Source organism: Melozone crissalis, unplaced genomic scaffold (genome assembly GCF_028551555.1).
Source record: "Melozone crissalis strain CALT ecotype California unplaced genomic scaffold, PUWL_Pcris_2 ptg000014l_1, whole genome shotgun sequence".
Lineage (NCBI taxonomy): Eukaryota > Metazoa > Chordata > Aves > Passeriformes > Passerellidae > Melozone > Melozone crissalis.
The window spans coordinates 18,266,465-18,282,890 of record NW_026535792.1 but is presented as its reverse complement, the minus strand read 5'-3'; the positions used below and the strand labels follow the sequence as shown (position 1 = coordinate 18,282,890).

The 16,426-nt window shown below is 53.0% G+C and overlaps 3 protein-coding genes and 1 non-coding gene across 4 annotated transcripts; 2 read left to right on the top strand and 2 right to left on the bottom strand.

Annotated features, from left to right (window-relative positions):
* Positions 1 to 2,077: 2,077 nt before the first annotated feature.
* B2M (beta-2-microglobulin) lies at positions 2,078 to 4,464 on the top strand. The gene is made up of 4 exons (XM_054272832.1): positions 2,078 to 2,168; positions 2,304 to 2,582; positions 3,044 to 3,079; positions 4,222 to 4,464. Exons 1-3 carry the CDS (start codon positions 2,099 to 2,101, stop codon positions 3,055 to 3,057), a joined length of 363 nt encoding a protein of 120 aa, XP_054128807.1. The 5' UTR covers positions 2,078 to 2,098; the 3' UTR covers positions 3,058 to 3,079; positions 4,222 to 4,464.
* A 1,827-nt stretch (positions 4,465 to 6,291) lies between these two features.
* Positions 6,292 to 12,323, top strand: TERB2 (telomere repeat binding bouquet formation protein 2). The gene is made up of 7 exons (XM_054272487.1): positions 6,292 to 6,355; positions 6,767 to 6,848; positions 8,223 to 8,368; positions 9,239 to 9,297; positions 11,830 to 11,918; positions 12,024 to 12,112; positions 12,181 to 12,323. Exons 1-7 carry the CDS (start codon positions 6,292 to 6,294, stop codon positions 12,321 to 12,323), a joined length of 672 nt encoding a protein of 223 aa, XP_054128462.1.
* Positions 12,324 to 12,962: 639 nt separating this feature from the next.
* On the bottom strand, positions 12,963 to 15,601 carry RPS17 (ribosomal protein S17). The gene is made up of 5 exons (XM_054272787.1): positions 15,550 to 15,601; positions 15,200 to 15,351; positions 14,621 to 14,726; positions 13,472 to 13,537; positions 12,963 to 13,087 (listed from the first exon to the last, which is right to left on the bottom strand). Exons 1-5 carry the CDS (start codon positions 15,550 to 15,552, stop codon positions 13,007 to 13,009), a joined length of 408 nt encoding a protein of 135 aa, XP_054128762.1. The 5' UTR covers positions 15,553 to 15,601; the 3' UTR covers positions 12,963 to 13,006.
* On the bottom strand, positions 14,891 to 15,018 carry LOC128935101 (small nucleolar RNA SNORA71). Its single transcript, XR_008482917.1, has one exon. It is a non-coding gene; the product is annotated as a small nucleolar RNA SNORA71 (small nucleolar RNA).
* Positions 15,602 to 16,426: the final 825 nt, after the last annotated feature.

Here is a 16,426-nt window from a genome sequence, read left to right as displayed (position 1 = left end):
GGTGACCGCACCTGCGGCTCTCGGGGCGCAGAACGGCCCAGCCCGACTTTCCCCGCTGCTCCCACCGTGCTGTTCTCAGAGCTGATATCCCTCTGAGGAGTTATGGAAATCTAGTGGGATGTGCTCTGAGTATTCTGGCAGGTAACGCCGAGCACAGGTGTCAACACTAACACTATAAATGTCTGCATCTCACAAAGCATAGCGGGTTGCCCTTATTCCCCTGGATTATCCCCCTGAATACCCGGAGCACCTTGCTCATGTCACCCACTCCCAAATAATTCTGCTAATAAAAGCAGAAATGTCCCCAAAGTGGAAGATTTGGCTACTGCAACCAAATCACTGTGGCTTTTAATAAACATCACGTGGAAGAGTTGTGCTCCTCTTTCCTGGGAAATTCCAACAGGTGGTGTGGGTTAGAGTCATTGCCAGGGATTCACATCCCAAAGGGCCCATGGAAAGCATCCATCCTCTCCCCGAGGCGAGGGAGTGTTCACGTGGGCAGAGCCAGATTCACCCCTGGGACAGCTGGACCGGGCTGGTGACTCCTGCTGTGGTGACCCTAACAACAACTCTGCCACTAACGGAGCACTCAGGGATTATTTATGTTGGAGCCTGAGATCCCTGATAACGCTCTGGCCACAGCTGCATCTGTTTATCCCACCCTGAGGAAAACATTGAGTGTTTTCAGCTGGCACTGCTCACTGAGCAGCCAGCAAACCTGGCAGGAGCTGGGCCAGTGGGAACTGATAACAAGTGTTTTCAAGATTTTCCTTTGCTTGGCCTCTCCTGATTTACCTGCTGCCTTTGGGGTGTTCACCATACATGCTTTATTAATTTAATTTGTGCTTTAATGAGATACATTAAGAAGTCCTAAGGGGACTTAGTGTTTTGGTACGTAGACCATGCTACTGTTTTCTTCCCACTAGCAGTGACTTGACTTTCTTTTCCCTTTATTTTCCTTCTAAGCAGCACTACTGGAACACTCAGTGGCATTCCTAGCCTTGCTGGGCTTTGGTGCTCACAGTTCTTCTGGAAGAGGCACCAGAAAACCTGGTTCTTTGGTGTTAGAATTCTCGCGCTTTATGTCAGGGAATTCTCATGTTTTCTGTGTGCTGTGGTCCAACAACAGCCAATTTCCCACCCTGCAGCTGCTGGAATGAGACAAACCACACAGGTTTTGAAAGAGGTTAAAAAAGGATGGTGGATGGCTTGCTCACCACAGGCTGTTGGTGTAATACCAGCCCTGGATGCAAAATCTGCAAGAGGTGACTTTTACCCCCATTTAGGTTGGAAAATCTCTCAGTGACCATCAAGTCAAATCATTCCTCCAGCACTGCCGAGGCCGCCACTAACCCATGTCCCCAAGTGCTTTTAAATCCCTCAATGGATGAGGACTCCACCACTGCCCTGGCAGCCTGTGGCAAGGCTAGACAGCCCTTTCAGAGAGTAACTTTTCTCTAAGATCCAATCTAAACCTTTCCGGGTGCTACTTGAAGCTGTTTCCTCTTGTCCTCTCCTTTGTTCCCAGGGGGTGGAGCACAACCCCACCTGGCTGCCCTCTTCTGTCAGGGAGTTGTAGGAAGAAGGTCCCCCGAGCCTCCTTTTCTCCAGGCTGAGCCCTCCCAGCTCCCTCAGCTGCTCCTGGTGCTCCAGCCCCTTCCCGTCTCTGTGCCTTTTCCTGGACACGCTCCAGCCCCTCGATGTCCTTCTTGGAGTGAAAGACGCAGAACTGACCACAGGGTTTGGGGTGTGGCCTCAGCAGCGCCCAGCACAGGGGACGGGCGCTGCCTGGGCCTGTGGCCACACCGGGGCTGGTCCCGAGCAGGTGCCATTGCCCACCCGGGCTCACGTCCAGCCGCTGTTGCCCGCTGACGCCCCGGGGTCTCTGTCCGGGTTTTCCCCCCACTCAGCACGGAACTGAAAGCGAAAGCGCTGCCCCGCTGGCTCGCACAACCCCGGAGCTCCCGTTCTACCTGGAAACTGATGACGTAGAGGCCGCTCCGCACCACGATTGGCCGTGTGTTCCGGAGGCTATAAAAGGCGGAGTGCGGGCAGGGGTGGGACGTTCCGGGAAACGGCGGGGCAGAGAGGAGCGGCTATGGCGCGGAGGGCCCTGGCGCTCGGGGTGCTCGCTCTGCTGGCGCTGCTCGGCCTGGGGGCGGCCGCTGGTGAGTGCCTGGGGCGGCGCGAAGGGTCCCGACGGGGGTGAGGGGCTGTGGGGTCCCGGGTGGGTGGCGAGTGTTGGCATCGCGGCGGTGCCCGCGGCAGCCCCGCTTCTCACGCGCCCTCGCCCCTCTCTCCAGAGGCGCCGAAGGTGGAAGTGTACGCCCGTTCCCGCGCCGAGGTGGGAAAGGAGAACACTCTCCACTGCTTTGTCACTGGCTTTCACCCACCCAAGATTGACATCGAACTCCTGAAGAACGGCGTGCCCATGCCCGGCGTCACGTACGGGGACTTGTCCTTCAACGACAAGTGGCAGTTCCAGCGCCTGGTCTATGCGCCCTTTATCCCCACAAGGGAGGACATCTTCTCTTGTAGGGTGGCGCATTCCACCATGCCGGAGTCACGCAATTACATCTGGGGTATGCTGTGCCTCCCCTCCTGCGTGCAGGAGCTCCTTGCTTTATATCCGTGCTGTCTCTGTTCCTTTTCCTGGGAAGCAGGGTGAAATGGAGCGGGGTTTGAAGGTCTTGTGTTAGAGGGAGAAAGCTAACTTGCTTTTAGCTGAAAAGGCTGTTACACGTGCCTGTGAAGGATTCGGTAAGGACGCACGCTGGTGTTAATCCACAGGGATTTGGTGATGCCGTGTCACCCGATCTCTGCCGTGGTGAATTTAACTAGAAGGCGATGGGTCATGCAGGGAATTTTTGCTTTATGTTGTGTGTGTATAAAGAAGGGATGATGGTGTAAACCTAGCCTCAGCTACAGCTGAAGGCAGCTCTGGTCGCCGTAAAGGGGCTGTTTCCGTGGGGAACCTTGTGGGCACAGGGGATAGGGGGTGCCATTAGCCCCAGGTTTAACGCTCTGCACTTCTTTCCTGCAGAGCCAGACTTCTGAGCTGCGTCTGGGATAATCCATGGTGAGTTATTCCCGTGCTGTGCTGGTAAGGGAAACACAGACCCATTTCTGTAGGGAGGGGGGGGTTTGAAAAGCTGAGAAACAAAGCACCACACCCTAAAAGTAGATAATATTTGGGACACAAAGAAACCTGTTCCCACACCCTTTCTGCCCGCTATTTTGGTCTAGTTTTGGCCATCCCGTGCCTACAAGAGTCCTTTCCTCCTAAAAAAGGAGAGCTTTGAAGAAAATCTTCCCTGCATGTTGTTGCTGCCTCAGCTAGAAGATACCGCAGAGAGTTGTCGCAGTCCCTAAAGCTCCCTCAGGCCCCGAGTGCTGTTTCCTGTCGGGGGAGGAGCAGGAAGTCGCTGTACCCAAAGTCCCTGTGCCGCAGGCTGGTTAACCAGCACCCTGTGGGATTTATGAGGCACAAACCAGAAACATTTTGGGGTTTATTCACCAGTGTCTCTTTGTGAGGGCTTTAAGTTCTTCAGACTGCGTGTAACTGATCTGGATGTAGCAATGGGGAAATTCCAGTTTAACACTTGATAGGGAAAAGAAACTGAATATGGGGCTCAGCTGACGTAACCGTGGCTGAAACAGCCAAATTATGTGTCCAGTTAGAGGCTGGATAATGATTAACTGTTCTGGGACAAGCCTTGACAGGACCCTTATATGAAATGCCCCAGTTCCTGCAGAGCTATAAAAGTTGTATACAGTCACTGCTGTGGTCTGTCACTCACCTTTGGGCAGTGGGGTGTGAGCCTGGCCCCAAGGCACGGTCTGGATGTGCTGGGCTCACACAGTACCATGGCTTGGGTTGGTGGGACACTGGTGAGGGATGCCACGTCTGGCTGGAGGGGGATGTGGGTGCTTCACTGTGCTCTGGGGATGAGGATTTACTGAGCTGGCCTGGAAGGAGTTGAGAGCAGGACAAACTCCTCCCTGGGGTGGAGAACAAGGATCCTCTTGACTTGTTGGACTCTGAACTCCACCAAGGAGGGGACAGAAAAGGAGTTTCTGCAGGATTTTTACCTGAACCTCACTGGAAGGTGGTTCTGCAGGGAACCAGACTGCTCTGAGGAAACTGGTTTTCAGTCCTAAAATAATTGCAGTTGAAGGTGTCACTAGAGTGACTGACGTCAATCTACTCTCTCCATGCAGGTTTGAGACATTCTTCGTGCAAGTCAGAGTCTTCTCGAGCTTCTGTCCATTCTTCATCATAGCCACAAGATTGATGAACTTCTTTCCAAAATTTGCTAATAATATCACTTAGCCACAGCATCAAGGGAGCTCTGCAGGCTTTTTGAGCTAAAAATTTTACTGCTTAAGAAAATGATATCTTTTCATTGCTCAAAATTTTGGAGGATTTTTATCCTTTAATAAACTGCTAGCCCATTAAATGTTTCTTCAGAGTCATTTGACAAGCTGATATCACAGTCTCTGATGGCCTCTGGGTTGTGGGTGGATACGTAGCCTTGGTGGCATGATGGGCAGTTGTGCTTTTTTTATCCCCCTGAGAAGATGAAAGATCACTTTTCCATCAATAAAAGAGAATTAAATTTTTTAATTTTTCTTTTGCTGGTGTGGTATCTGCCTGGCCTGAGGCTCCTGTGTGGGTCTGAAGGGAAGGCACAAGGGATGAAGAACCTTGGGGCCATAGGGTGGGACACAGAAGGAGGGATGGGGAGAACTCTGGCAGATGCGTTTTGGAATGTGTGGTGTAAAGCTGAGCCTGGGGGAAGCAGAGGTGTGTGTTGGTGAATTTCAGTTCTGGTTTTCTCTGTGCTTCAGCCCATGGAGAAGTTAAGGCCGGTCCTCTGTTACACTGTGGGGGATTCACACTACCCAAAAGCAATGCTGCTGCCATCAGCTCACTTTTATTTTATGAAGAAATCAGAATGATGGCTTGAGGAATATTGTATCCAAATGGATTTAACCAGGAGCACTTGTATGGGATCAAGGTTTCAGCTTCTCTCCCAGAGACCCCAGTGGAGCAGCACTGGGTGCTGTGTGAGCCCAAGGAGCTGTGGAACATGTCCTGGCCTCCTCTCCTGGATCATGAAGGGCCACCAAAGTGCTTTCCATCACCCCAGCTCCACCTTTCATATCCTCAAGAGCACCAGAATAATTGTTGGGTAACCACTCCACCAAGAGAGCTTCACTATAATTAGGAAAGGAGTGGAGACAACTGCAGAAACTGAAGATTCAGTGGAGGCAATGTGAAGTGACCCTGTCTCCAAAGGACACATTATCATCTTTACACATTGGAGACGTCTGCCCTGGTTGCATCTGTGGGATTTTTCTGTTCCTATTTTGATGGTTTACTCAAAAATCCCCTGTCTGTGGGAGAACAACACGTGACCACGCCAGAGGCTGATTTCCTTTAACTGTGGATTTCAGGACCATGTCCAGAAATACCTCCTCAGTTTTATCCAGCATCCTTGGGGTTCTGAAGTACTCGGGATCTTGTTGAGCTGCTGCTGCTGGCAACAGCTCCCCGAGGATGGGTTATCCTGAGGGATATCTTGGGAAGCTTCGAGCATGAAACAAGCCTCATTTGTGCTTTATGAAACAAAAGCAATTTTTCTGCAAGCAGTTTCTGGAATCAGCAAAATGCAAGATTTTTTTCTGAGAAAAGCTTCTAGGAGAAAAAGGATCGAGTCCGACTCCTGTCTCTGCACGGGACACCGCAAAACCCCGCCCTGTGCCTCGGAGCGTTGTCCAAGTGCCCTTTGCGCTCTGTCAGGCTTGGGGCTGCCCTGGGGAGCTGTTCCAGTGCCCGCCCATGTTGTGGGGGAAGAACCTTTCCCTAATATCCAGCTTAAAGCTCCCTGGCGCAGCTTCAGCCGTTCTCCCTCTCGCCGGGGTTTTTCCCCCACCGCTTCCCCTCACGGCCGTTCCCGCCCTCATTTCCCCTCAGAGCGGTTCCCGCCTCCTTTCCAGCCCCTCACGGCCGTTCCCTCCTTCGTTTCCCCTCACGGCCATTCCCGCCTCCTTTCCAGCCCCTCACGGCCGTTCCTGCCCTCATTTCCCCTCAGGGTCGTTCCCCTCAGGGCGGTTCCTGTCTTCGCCCACCCCCTCACGGCCGTTCCCGCCCTCGTCTCCTCTCAGGGCGGTTCCTGCCTCCTTTCCAGCCCTTCACGGCCGTTCCCCTCAGGGCGGTTCCTGCCTCCTTCCAGCCCTTCAGGGCGGTTCCCTCTCTCGTCTCCTCCCCGGGCGGCTCCCGCCGCGATGTTCCGCGGACACCGCGCTTGGTTCTCGCAGAGCGTCAGCCCGGGCCCGCGGGGGCTCTGGGGTGAGGGAGCCACACCACGGTCAAGTCCAGGGGAGCCCTGGGGCACGGAGCGGGCAGGAATCCGCGGGGGAATTGGCAGGGGCACGGCCGTGTCACCGCTCAGAGGGAATTAGGAGGGGAGCACAACCCATCCATCATTCCTCAGCAGGGCACAGCAGTGGGGACACAGCCCTTTGTGGGACTGAGACCCACACAACAGGACAGAGCACGAGTTTGGCCAATCCACGGTGTGCCCACACTGAGGAAAAGCCCTGCCCAGCCCTCAGGGGAGCAATGGGAGTCCCACAGGCATGGGGAGCTGTCACAGCTTCCACTTCAGGGTGGTCCCACAAGCAGCTGTCCCCTCCCCGGGTCACCCCAAGGTGGGAACCCGGGGATGGCCACACTCACCTGGCTCTCTGTCCCCTGCAGCCGATGGCGGCGGGACCATTGCCCACTGGCTGGATGCTGATTACCTGTTCAGCAGCGATGCTGCCCACCCCGACACCCGCAGGTGGGCAAAGGAGGCTTTAATGTATTTAGTGAAAAGTATTTCATGGATATTGACATCCTGTAAAATTCAAGGGTGTGTTTTTAAAGTCATGGCGTGGATCTGCCATTGGCCAGTGGGCTCAGGAAAACACACACCCACACTAAGCTATAGATAGACAGAGAAAAACCATCCATGGGTTGAGAATGGCTTAACAGTGATATAAATTTAATTAATTGTACTGGTTTCTTGCTGGTCTGCTGGAAAATCAGCATCTAAAACAGAGGTGATACAGTTCCCAAGGAAGGAATCTGGTTCCAAAAAATCCAGTGTGAATTAATGCTAAAAGGAAGCACTGGGTTAAAAATGGACAGAAAAGGACAGAAATGCTTAAAAAAAATTAGAGAGCTATGGAACATTTATACATATTTAAGGAAAGGCTTAAGGATCTTTCTCACTTCCTCAATATCAGCGAGTATTTGTATTTATTCATTATTTAGTCATGTAAACATATGTATGGGGAAGGAAGCTGTGATATTTCCCTTAGGCTTTGCTAGGCTGAATTAAATAGTTTCTCTAACAGACCAGTGCTTAAAACTGGCTTTGGATTTTGGAATCTTTCAGCCACCTGCTCCAGCTAAGCGAGGGGAATTCCAGTAAACACAGAATAACATCTTTTATTCTGCAACAATGTGCTGCCAGACCAGCCTGCTCCCCCAGGGGAATTCTGGATAATTTATATATATATATATACATGTACACACATATATATACACATATATACACATATATATATATAAATTATATATATAGTATATATACTATACTAGAGAGTATACTGTACTATATTATATATACTATATATAAGCATTTAGATACTATTACTAATTATAAAATTATATATATTCTATATACATTAAAATATATAATTTTATAATATATGAATGTAATAAATATATAAAAATAGAAATAAATAGATAAATATAATTATATAATCATCCTTAAACCCAGCAAACAAGATTTAATTCCTCTCTAAGGAGGACAGTGAGGGCTGGAGCACCCTCCACCTCCACTTCCTTGCTCAGCTGTGTGAGCAGGAACCAGTATGGTGAAGGATAATTGTAGAAAAATCCTGTCTTTGCCCTCCCCGAAGCAGTTTCACCTCAAGAGCAGAGTGGGACTGTCTAATCCCTAAAAATACGTTTACCCTTGTCCTTCCTCTAGGCTGCCCCTGGGAGGTGCTGGTAGCCAGGACGTGACTGGTAGAAAATCACAGAAAATTAGGGGCTTTTGGCAAAAAAATTCAGAGCAAGTTTCATGATAACACCCCTCTAAACGTTTTGGTTTTGGTTTGCTTCCAAGTTCTCTTTGGAAAGCAGCTCTGTTTCTCTCTTGCAGCATACACGAGAGCCTCAGTTACCTGGAGGGCAAAGCCACGGTCTTTCACTCCAGTTACCTCTCAGTGTGTGCGAGCACCCGAGCTACGGAGAGGCCCTCGGTGGTTCTGGGCCACTTCATCCTGCCCCCTGCCTGCCTGCACGAAGGTCAGGCACAAACAATCATCTGGGGATGTTTTCCCGTGGAAATCCCCCCTGAGTGCAGCCTTGGTGCAAACTAGAGCTGACAGTTACTTGTCTGCAGGGAGGGACTTTTCCTTCTGCTTGGGAGTGGCTCTTCCTCCCGGAGGACAGAGTATGATCCATCTGTTACCACAGAGTGGCTTGACCTTGAACATTCCCAGGATGGGGCAGCCACAGCTGCTCTGGGAAACCTGTGCCAGGCCCTCACCACCCTCACAGGGAAGAATTTCTTCCCAGTATCCCATCTAACCCTGCCCTCTGTCAGTTTGAAGCCTTCCCTCTTTGTCCTGGCACTTCAGGCCCTTGTCCCCAGGTCCCTCTCCAGCTCTCCTGGAGCCGTTTAGGCACTGGAAGGGGCCCTGAGGGGTCTCTGGAGCCTTCTCTTGTCCAGGTGAGCACCCCCAGCTCTCTCAGCTGTCCAGAGCAAAGGGGCTCCAGTCCTTGGAGCATCTCCGTGGCCTCCTCTGGACTTGCTCCAACAGCTCCGTGTCCTGCTGCTGTTGGGGACCCCAGAGCTGGAGGAGCACTGCTGCTCCTGAGAGAGGCAGAATCCTCCCCTCACCAGCTGCCCACACTGTGGGAGCAGCCCAGGACACATGGAAGCTCACATCCATGAGCTTCTCATCCACCAACACCCCCAAGTTCTCCTCAGGGCTGCTTTCAATCCACTCTTCCCCACCCTGAATTTGTGCTTGGGATTGCCCTGGCCCAGGGGCAACACCTTGCCTTTGGGCTTGTCCCCAGAGGCACCTGGAGGGCATCACACTGGCAGCAACTTGCCAGAGTTGTGATTTTTGGTGCTCTCACAGTCACTAGTTTTGCTGTTGTTGTCAGAAATCAGAAGGAAGATTGGCCGGTTTATTTGGGAGAAGGCAGATGCCCTTGAAGAACAGGTAAGATGAAAAATTTGTACTTCACATCTATGTGCTGAGCAGGGAGCTTGCACAGGCATTCAGGGGGGAAAGAAGAGCAAATATAATTTATGGGAAAAGGGGCAGGCAACTCAGGAAGCATTTAAAGAAGTCTTTAGGTCATGCAGAAAGGAGAAAATTAGAGAGGTGAAAGCTCAGTTAGAACTCAATCTGGCCACCTCTATAAAGGATAATATTTTTATAAATTATATATATAAAAGGAGGAACAAATGTGACAGTGGTTCACAGGGGTCTCAGGTTGAGGGAAGACACAAGGATCTGACTCCATGTTTCAGAAGGCTTGATTTATTATTTTATGATATATATTACATTAAAACTATACTAAAAGAATAGAAGAAAGGATTTAATCAGAAGGCTAGCTAAGAATAGAAAAAGAAGGAATGATAACAAAAGCTTCTGTCGCAGACAGAGAGCCCAAGCCAGCTGACTGTGATTGGCCATTAATTAGAAACAACCACATGAGACCAATCCCAGATGCACCTGTTGCATTCCACAGCAGCAGATAATCAATGTTTACATTTTGTTCCTGAGGCCTTGCAGCTTCTCAGGAGGAAAAATCCTAAGGAAAGAATTTTCCATAAAAGATGTCTACAACAACCAAGGAAACCCCTCATTCTTTATTGCAGTGTCCATCACCAAGGACTAGGGAAAGGCTGAGATAATTACCACCTTCTCCGCCTCAGTCTTCAGCACTAAGACTGCTTGGATCAGGACAAATGGCCCCCTGAGGTGGTAGACAGGCATGGGGAGCAGAATGGACCCCAAAAAACCCAGGAGGAGGCAGTCACTGCCCTGCTGTGCCACTTGGATGCTCACAAGTCCATGGGCCTGGAGGGGATCCATCCCAGGGTGATGAGGGAGCTGGAGGAAGAGCTTGCCAAGCTGCTGTCCATCATTTATCACTAGTGCTGGCTCACTGGGGAGGTCCCTGATGACAAGGGACAATTGGACACCCCTCCACAAGAAGGGCTGGAAGGAGGGTCTAGGGAATTAAGAGATCTTTCAGGGTGACCAGGGGCAGAGAAGGTTAAGGAGCAGATTACCTCGAGTGCCATCACCTGGCACATGCAGGAAAACCAAGGGAACAGACCCAGCCAGCATGGCTTTAGGAGGGGCAGGTCCTACCTGACCAACCTGATTTTCTTTCATGCTGAGGGGATCCACCTGGATGAAGGAAAGAGTGGATGTGCCTACATGGATGTCAGCAAAGCCTTTGACACCATCTCCCACAGCATCTCCTGGAGAACTGCAGCCCACAGCTCGGACAGTTGGTGTCTGGCCACCAGTGCTGTCCCCCAGGGACCAGTGTAGGGCCCAGGCCTATTCAACACCTTTCCTGAAGATCTGAATGAGGGGACTGAGCCCACCCCTGGCAGACAGACAGGTGACACCAAGCTGAGTGGGAGTTTGGTTCTACTGGAGGCTGGGAAGGCTCTGCTGAGGGACCTGGACAGGATGGATCAATGGACCAGGGTCACCTGTAGGAGGGTCAACAAGGCCAAGGTCTGGGTCCTGCACTTTGGCCACAATAACCCTGCAGAGCTACAGACTGAGAGTGGCTGGAAAGCAGCCCAGCAAGAAAGGTCCTGGGATTGCTGATCAGCAGCAGCTGAATGTGAGCCCAGGTGGCCAAGAATGCCAGTGGCAGCTGGCCTGTGTGGCCAGCAGGAGCAGGAAGTGAATTCTCCCCTGTACTGGGCACTGCTGAGACTCCAACTTGAGTACTGTGTCCAGTTCTGGACCCCTCAATTCAATTCAAGGACATTTTAGTGCTGAAAAGGAACTGAGCCAGGGAAGGGTCTGGAGCACCAGGAGGGAGCTGGGGAGGGCTCAGCCTGGAGAAAAGGAGGCTCAGATGGGACCTTCTGACTGTGCACAACTCCCTGACAGGAGGGGGCAGCTGGGTGGGGGCCAGGCACTGCTCCCAGGGACCAAGGGACAGGATGAGAGGACGCTGCCTTAAGCTGCACCAGGAGAGGTTGATGTTGCACATCAGAATTTTTCCCAGAAGGGGTGATCAGGCACTGGAATGGGCTGTCCAGGATGACTGGATGTGGCACTCAGTGCTCTGGTCTGCTTGGGAAGCTGCTGATCAGTCACTGGTTGGACCCGATGGTCTTTTCCAACCTCACTGATTCTGATTCCTTGTCCTTGCTGTGCTGTGTGTCCCCCCCTGCATGACACCCTGAGGGGACAGCACTGGAAGGACTGTCCCTTGCCCAGACATATCCAGTGTACTGTTCTAAGGATTCCAACTGCCACAGGCTGAGCTCAGCCCTTTGGGCTGGTGTTTTCCTTCCCCATATCACTGCCCACTCTCCTCTCAAAGCAACTTCCCAGCACTTTTGAAGCAGGAATGCCCTTAAATTTAAAATTGAACTCTGAATTATGCTTGAAATCATAAGCCCTAAAAATTCATGCACTGGGAGTGTGTCCTAGGTGCTCTGGTGACCCAGGGACAATTTTAACTTCTTCTTGTGCTGATATTCCTAGCCCAAGGAAAATCCTACAGAGGAACCAGAAGCAGCAAGAAATGGCTGTGAGGAAGAATCAGAGGAGGAAGTGCTAGACCTGGCTGAGAGGTATTTTCCTAGCTTGGGTGGTGGGATTTGGATACACCTCCAATTCCATGCAATCCTAACACATAGGAACTAACACAGAGATTTTTTTTTCCCCTCCTGATACAGCACTGAAGAAACAGAATCTGAAGCACCCACCCAGGGAGAATTTCCATGCCGTGCCCTCCAGGAATACCCAATAAATAACATGGTGACAGGTAAATAAATGCACCTGGAGAGGGCTGCAGATGGAGCAGGACTCAGTGAGCCCATCCTCCCTCCCCAGGCTATGCCTCTGCACGGGACATGAAGAAATACGAGGGGGAACTCCACGACTTCATCCCTGGCACCTCGGGCTATGCAGTGTACTGGGTCCAAAGCAAATGCAGCATTTACTGTGAGAAGGCCAAAATGAAGAGGAAATGGTAAGGAACAGGTGGCTGGAGCAGCAAAACCTTCAATGGAAGAGCTGCCAGATTATTTATAAATTATCCCACTGCAGCTCAGAGCATTCAATATGTTACTTACACATTGTACAGTTATAGCAGTTTTTGCTTCTTTAAGTAACAACTTAAGCTTCACAAGAAACAAATACATTTTTCCCCAAAACACAAATATTTTCTCTTTATTATGGGGCTGTGGGGTGTGTGGTGGTTTAAGATGTGTTTTAACTAGTTTAAGCAAGTTTTTCTTGGAGGGACAATCCAAGGAGGGACATCTCCTCACTTTCATTTAACCAAAAAATTTGAAGACTTTTTCCCTTTTGTTTAAGCACTTCAAAATGACCAATAGGGCTGCACAAACAACTTTTATTGTGGTACAGCCTGATCCTTGGGATGTCCACTTGGAGGAACCACAAGAAAACGTAGGACAGGCTCCCAGAAGCTACCATGGTTATTCTCCCACTGCCCCAAAGGCAGGAGAGTGTCTAAAAGAACAGCTTTGCACCTCACAGCCCAAACTGCCAGGAAAGAACCCAAAAAGATGCTGGTACACATGAAGGTGTCGAGTCCTCAAGAACCCACCCTCCCTGATCCCTTGGGTGTCTAAAGACCAGGCAGGCTGAGGTGGTTTCCTCACGTTTATTGGAAAAGCGACACACAGGGACAGACTCAGAGCGCTCCTCGGGGCGTCTTGAAGTTCATTCCCACTGTAGGCTGTGTCACCTGCAGGTTGGACAGGCTGCCAAAATCCTGGAAAACAGCACAGCAACAATGGGATCAGTCACAGCATCCACTGACAGTGGAGGCAGGTTTCTCTGGGGAGGTGTGGGAAGGGGGAAGGGTGCTGTGGCACCACAAAGGGTGGACCAAGGTCTCCTAAGAAGGGGAGACCACCCTGCTGCAGAGATTGACTCCTTGGAGAGGGAATCATCAAAATGGAGGGCAAGGAACACCTCCCACCCTGCTGGAGGCAAAGCCCCCATGCCTCTGCCCTTCCAAAAGCCATGCATGAACTAATCCTCCCACAGGACCCAGGGCAGAGGGACACCCCTGACATCACCCAGTCACTCAGGGCAGCAGGAGCTGTGCCAGGGCTGTGCCAGCAGCTGGGCAGGAACAGTTGTGGCCACTAACCAGGAGCTTCAGCATTTCCTTGGTGTCCGGGTCCACTTCAATGATCTCCTGGTCAAGGGCAGAGACCTGGGGACAGAGGGGAGAGAAAAGGTGCGATTGATAAAGGCCCACAAGAACCCAAATGTCACCACAGCCACTCTGGTCTCATCCCACTGCTGTGGGGAGCAGCTCCAGCAGCAGAGCCACGAGCATCCTCATGGAACACAGCTTTTCTGACTGAACGCTGCAGGAGGCCACCGGCAGTAGAGGGAAAAGCCTGATTTATGACAAATCTTTGGAAAGTGGGACCTGGTTTATGGCAAATCTTTGGAAACTGAGGCCCAACCTGCTCCAGGCCAAGGCTGCTGAGGAGCTGGTGTTGGACCCTCAACTGCACCAGTCCTGGCAGTCACAGTGACACTCACAGCTGCCTTGGGACACAAGGCCACCACAGTGCCAACAAAGACAGTCCCACCTCCAGGACACCTGTGCTCTCCTGCTCTTTAATCCCAGCAAAACTTCCTCCAGCCCTCTCCAGACCCCAAAAACTCTACCTCCACAGGTTTCCTTCCCCAAGAGCTACGCAAGACCAGGATTTTTCTAGGAAACCACAAACAGCACAGGTTTCGTGTGCTGACACTGCACCAACAGCTGCAGCGTGGACATTCCTTCCCTGTAACCCCTCTCTGGCACCTGCACAGAAACCAGCAGCTCTGCCAGGAGCTGACTGGGAAGATCAGGGAAAAGGGCAAGATGTGCTGTGCCTGAAGGTTACAGGATTTAGGAGCAACAGGATCACATTCCTGGAACAAGGGAAGCCCTCCTGGACCACCTCACCCAGGTGACAGGTGAGATCTTGAGCCCGCCCAATTTTATCAAAACTTCCCTCTGGGGATTCCAGCTGCAAGGCAGGTTTTCAGTCATTCTGAAATATCCTCCTGCTTCCCATCAAATTTCTTTTTTCCTAAATTTTAAGTTAGAAAAACCAAACCACAAGAAGCCAGCTGTCCTTCCTGTCCTAGGTGGCAGCTTTGGAGGGATCCACCTCAGCCCCCCTGATCCAAACCCTCCTCAGCTCCTCCTGGCTGGGGGATTGTTTTAAAGAAACTTGGGAGCATTTCTGGAGATACAGCGAGGCAGGATGGAGCGATGGGGAAGCTGGAGCCTCACCTCGGGGACATAGTTGTCCCTCCTCTCCCTCTCCTCCTCCTGCAGTTTGATGGAGATGCCGCGGACAGGGCCCCTCTGGATTCGCTTCATCAGGTGGGTGACATACCTGCGGGGACACGGGGGTGTCCTGGGCTTTCCCAGGGCTCATGGCACCCTTCCCCACACCCAAATCCCGGAACCACAGCAGGATGAGGACCGCTGTTACCCTCTACCCCGGCAATGTCCCACCACTCACCCTGGCATCATCCCATCACCTCCAGAGGATCAAAGTGTCCGACAGTAACAGGGTTTGGGGGAGACACAGACCCCCCCAAACACGGGAAAACTCTCGCTCTGCTCTCCCTGCACTATCAATGACCCGGCCACAGGCGAGACCGTAATCACTTTCGAATGCAGGAACCCCCACGCCGTGCCCGAATCCCCCCAGGCGCTTCCGATGCCCAAACCCCTGGGACACCGCCAGCTACCCGAAGCCCATCCAGAGCCCCGCGGTGCCCGAACCCCCCTGCGACCCTCCGGTGTCCCAAGCCCAGCCGGTACCCCCCACACCCAAAGCCCACCCGGGCCCGCAGTGCTCACCCCGCAATCTTGTTGCGCAGCTTCTTGCTGGGGATGATGGCGATCTCCTCGCACACACGTTTGTTGGTGTGGAAGTCATTCCCGAGGCGTGTGTAATACTTCTCGATGATCACCCGCGCCGCTTTCTTCACCGTCTTCGTCCGGACACGTCCCTACGCGGGGCGGGCGGGAGGGCCGCCGGTCAGGCTCCACCGAGGCCCCTGCCCCAATCCCCCCCTCCCCAGCCATCCCGGGCTCTCACCGCCCCGCATGCCCCTCGCCCCGGTCCCTTGCGGTCCCCACCGCCGCTCCCCGCCGCGGGGGCGCGGGCCCGCCCGAGGATGGCGGCGGATGGCGGGACCCGGACTCACCATGTCGGCGGCAGCCGCGGAAAAAGAGCGGAGAGTGGCGGGAGGCGCCGGAAGCCAGCAGCGCTCAGCGCGCCCCCTGGCGGCTCGGAGGGCTCCGGCAGAGGCGGGAGCGGCGGGTGGGGCCGAGCCCAGGCGGGAGGGGCCGCAGCCTGAGGCGGGAGCGGCGGGTGGGGCCGAGCCCAGGCGGGAGCGGCCTGAGGCGGGCGGGGCCGCGGCCTGAGGCGCTCCCGCAGCGCCCCGCGGCCCGGAACAGGATGGAGCAGCCCGGGAAGGGAATTGCAGAGAGCTGCGGTGCCAGCGGCATCAGCCCCTCCCACAGCCGGCCCCGAGAGAGGACACGGAGCAGCCGCAAACTCGCAGCCCCCAGCCCACAGGAGGAGGAGGGTGAGCACAAGGCTGCTCCAGAGTTACCGCTGTGGGACAGGGAAGGAGCCCGGAGCCTGCACTGGGACATGGGACACACAAAGTGTCCTCTGTGGCAGCCCCAGTCCAACTCGGCCCTCCCCAGCCCCACAGAGAGGAGCTCTGGGTCCCTCTCCCCTCCCAGCCCTGCAAGATTAGCACCTCCCTGCCACAGTGGGAGAGCACACGGCAGCACAGGCCCCTCTATCAGCCTCATTAACTTCTCGTTGCAATTAGGGGAGCTCCGACTGGAGCCTAGGGGCCTGAAGGGACTTCAGGTAAAGGAGATCTAAAAATGCATTGCCCAGCAGATAGAGCTCCCTCCCAGCTGAGTCACCCACCAACAGCATCCACAGTTCATAGCTCCATCCCTCCCTCCCTCCAAACCACATCCATACCTTCCTCCACACCTCCAGGAGTGACACTACAGCCTCCGAGCTGCAGATATCACCCATGAAGCACACAAGGCACAGGA